This window comes from Nicotiana sylvestris, chromosome 8 (assembly GCF_000393655.2).
Source record: "Nicotiana sylvestris chromosome 8, ASM39365v2, whole genome shotgun sequence".
Taxonomy (NCBI): Eukaryota; Viridiplantae; Streptophyta; class Magnoliopsida; order Solanales; family Solanaceae; genus Nicotiana; species Nicotiana sylvestris.
The window spans coordinates 216,783,947-216,788,063 of NC_091064.1; the positions used below are offsets into that span (position 1 = coordinate 216,783,947).

The 4,117-nt window shown below is 33.9% G+C and overlaps 1 protein-coding gene across 1 annotated transcript; it reads left to right on the forward strand.

The window, feature by feature from the left end:
- Positions 1–683: 683 nt before the first annotated feature.
- LOC138876354 (uncharacterized) lies at positions 684–3,074 on the forward strand. Its single transcript, XM_070155266.1, has one exon. It carries the CDS (start codon positions 684–686, stop codon positions 3,072–3,074), a length of 2,391 nt encoding a protein of 796 aa, XP_070011367.1.
- Positions 3,075–4,117: the final 1,043 nt, after the last annotated feature.

Sequence of the window (4,117 nt, forward strand, 5' to 3'; positions counted from 1 at the left end):
TTTCTTTTTTTAGTTTTTCCTTTTCCTACTTCCTTTCACCTTTAGGCTTTATTATATTAATAATTAATTAGATTTAAGTATAAGAAAGGCCATCTTTACAGTCTTACAGAAAAGTTTAAAACTAAACCCTTTTTGAATTTTTGCTCATTAGGAACGTAGAGAAGGGAAAAACGAAGAACAAAGTAGACGAAACAATCAGCAAACTCTCCGATCATTCACAACAATCTCAAAATCAGATTATCAGAACATAAAACAAGGTAATAAGATTTGGTATTTTTATTAAAGTAAGAAATTAAAAATATTCTTAGAAGGATTTTGAACTTTTTTCATGCTTATCGCTTATTCTTTGATAGCAGATTCAATGAAAAATATTATCTTTGTTACCAACTTGCTTGATTCCAAAACTTAATTTTGAGAATATATGCAGGTTAGTAATATTGGTGGGTTGTGCGATTGATGAAATTGTGCTCATCAACTCATTGCTTCAGAAATTTGTAACTTTTCATCTTTTCTTTCGAAAAATTAAATAGTTATATTGTTATTGCCGTGTTGTTTGTGTTGTTGATTGAGGGGCATGGTTTTCCCGATAGAAATTAATTAAATTATGTGTAAAAAATTTCGGATGAAATTAAATTGAAATAAATCTTGTTTGTAGGAATTCTTCATCAATCTTTTGTGTCGAGATGGATAAGTTTGTCACAAGATCAAAAGTTGGGCAACCAAGTTCTAGTTCTACTCATCCATCTGTTGCGTTATCCGTAGCCCCGGAAATTCAAAGGGATATATCTCTTTCAGATCATAATTTAGGATCTCCCAATACTGACCCGGGGGATAGGAAGTCCATTGCAGAATATAGCCCTAATATACGAGATGAAATTAGAAAACATTATATTCAAATGGGACATTGCCAGCCTACGAGTCATGATTTTCCTAAAACTAAGTTTGGGAAGATAATGCGTCAGTTTTATCCTGGTTGGTTTAAGGGTCAACATTCAAAGTGGTTGGAGTACAATATATCAAAAGATGCTGCATATTATTTGTGTTGTTATTTATTCAAAAATGAACATGAAATTCATGGAAATATGGGGGATGCTTTTACAAAAAATGGCTTTAAAGGTTGGAACAAGGCTATAGAAAGATTTAGAGCTCATGTTGGAGAGGTAAATAGCATCCACAACAAGTGTTTCAATAGGATGATTGATTTAATGAATCAATCACAATCAATTCGCACTTTTTTTGAAAAGCAATCCGAGAAAGAAAAAAGTGAGTCTCGACGTCGCTTGAGTGCTTCAATCGATGTGGCTAGGTTTCTTTTGAGACTAGGATTGCCATTTCGTGGGCACGATGAGAGTCAATCTTCTACAAATAGAGGTATCTTTCTTGAACTCTTGCAATGGTATGGAGATATTGATCCGGATATTGAAAGTATTATATTAGAAAATGCTCCAAAAAATGAAATGATGTGTTCCCCAATGATTCAGAAAGATATTGTTGATGTTTGTGCCAAAGAAGCAATCAAAGCTATCATTGAAGACTTGGATGGGAATTTTTTCGAGATACTAGTTAATGAATCAAAGGATATATCACACAAGGAGCAAATGGCACTTGTTTTGAGATATGTTAACAAAGAAGGCGAAGTAATTGAGAGATTTGTTGGTATTGTTCATGTCAATGATACATCTGCTCAATCATTGAAGAAGGAAATCGACTCTTTTCTTTTGTATCACTCATTAAGTCCATCTCAAATACGTGGGCAAGGTTATGATGGAGCTAGTAACATGCAGGGAGAGCTACGAGGTCTTAAGACTTTGATTCTGAATGAAACTCCATCGGCGTATTGCATTCATTGTTTTGCCCACCAATTGCAGTTAACACTTGTGGCTCTTGCAAAGAAGCATTCAGATGTAGATGACATTTTTTGTATAGTTACTAATGTGTTAAATATTGTTGGATCATCTTTTAAGCGCAGGAATTTGCTTCAACAACATCAACCTGAAAAATTAGAGGAGTTGCTCATATCAGGTAAGGTGCATACTGGACGAGGACTAAATCAAGAACGTGGGCTTCAACGACCAGGTGATACTCGTTGGGGTTCTCATTATAGAACGTTAAATAACCTCATTGTCCTATTTTCATCAATTATTCATGTTCTTGAATTTGTTGCTCGTGATGGTCCAAATTATGCCGATAAACTTGTTGCTGAAAGTCTTATGACTAAGATTAAGGAATTTGAATTTGTTTTTATGTTGCACTTGATGTGGAAAGTTCTAATGATGACAAATGATTTGAGTTCCTTAATACAAAGGATGGATCAAGATATTGTCAATGCTATGGGACTCCTCACTCATACAAAGCAAAGATTACAAAGGATGGGGAATAGTGAATTTCAATCATTAATGGATGATGTCTCTTCATTCTGTGATAAACATGAGATAATGATCCCGAAGATGGATGCTCTCTATTTTCCTGGGAAGTCAAAGCGTAGAGCTCATGATGTTACATACTCTCATCACTTGCATGTTGAGATATTTAATGGTGTTATTGATTTGCATCTTCAAGAGCTTAGAAGTCGTTTTGATGCCGTGAGTACCGACTTACTTCTCGGTATGGCTAGTTTAAATCCACTTAATTCATTTGGTAATTTTGATAAGAACAGGATAATGAAGTTGGTTGAATATTATCCCAATGAGTTTGATAGCAACAAGCTTCGGGATCTTAGTTTCCAGCTTGATAGTTTTGTAGTTTATGCCCGTGGTCATGACAAGAGGTTCTTCAACATGAAGGGAATTAGTGACCTTTCTAAAGTATTGGTTAAGTCAGACCTGCATCAAACTTGGCCACTGGTGTATTTACTTATCAAGTTGACTCTCATTCTTTCTGTTGCTACCGTTTCTGTGGAACGTGCTTTCTCATCCATGAACTACATAAAAAATGAGCTTCGTAATAGCATAGGTGATGAATTTTTAAACAGTTGTTTAGTTTGCTATGTAGAGCGTAAGATATTCTCAACTGTGAGCAACGATGCCATTATTCATCGTTTTCAACATATGAAAAGTCGTCGATCACAGTTGTGAATTGTGACTAGAAGTCCTTTTGATAATGATAATACTATTAGTAGTTCATTATGACTTGTGACTAAAAGTATTTGTTGGTAATGAAAATATTATTAGTAGTTTTCATATTAAGTCTTTTACTCTTGCATTCGAATAATTGTGCACTTATACTATGCGATTGATAGCACCTTTATATTAAAGGAAGTGAGCACCCATAACCTTAAAGCCATTTTTTGTAAAAGCATCCCCCATATTTCCATGAATTTCATGTTCATTTTTTAATAAATAACAACACAAACAATATGCAGCATCTTTTGATATATTGTACTCCAACCACTTTGAATATTGACCCTTAAATCAACCAGGATAAAACTGATGCATTGTCTTCCCAAACTTAGTTTTAGGAAAATCATGACTCGTAGGCTGGCAAGGTACCATATGAATATAATGTTTTCTAATTTCATCTCAAATATTAGGGCTATATTCTGCAATGGACTTCCTATCCCCCGGGTCAGTATTGGGAGATCCTAAATTATGATCTGAAAGAGATATATCCCTTTGAATTTCCGGGGCTACGGATGACGCAACAGATGGATGAGTAGAACTAGAACTTGGTTGCCCAACTTTTGATTTTGTGACAAATTTATCCATCTCGACACAAAAGATTGATGAAGAATTCCTACAAACAAGATTTAGTTCAATTTAATTTCATCCGAAATTTACTACACATAATTTAATTAATTTCTATCGGAAAAACCATGCCCCTCAATCAACAACACAAACAACACGACAATAACGATATAACTATTTAATTTTTCGAAAGAAAAGATGAAAACTTACAAATTTCTGAAACAATGAGTTGATGAGCACAATTTCATCAATCGCACACCCCACCAATATTACTAACCTGCATATATTCTCAAAATTAAGTTTTGGAATCAAGCAAGTTGGTAACAAAGATAATATTTTTCATTGAATCTGCTTTCAAAGAATAAGCGATAAGCATGAAAAAAATTCAAAATCCTTCTAAGAATATTTTTAATTTCTTACTTTAATAAAAATAC

Excerpts from the sequence above, each read along its gene's own strand:
- LOC138876354 (XM_070155266.1), top strand. The coding sequence starts at position 684 with ATGGATAAGTTTGTCACAAGATCAAAAGTTGGGCAACCAAGTTCTAGT.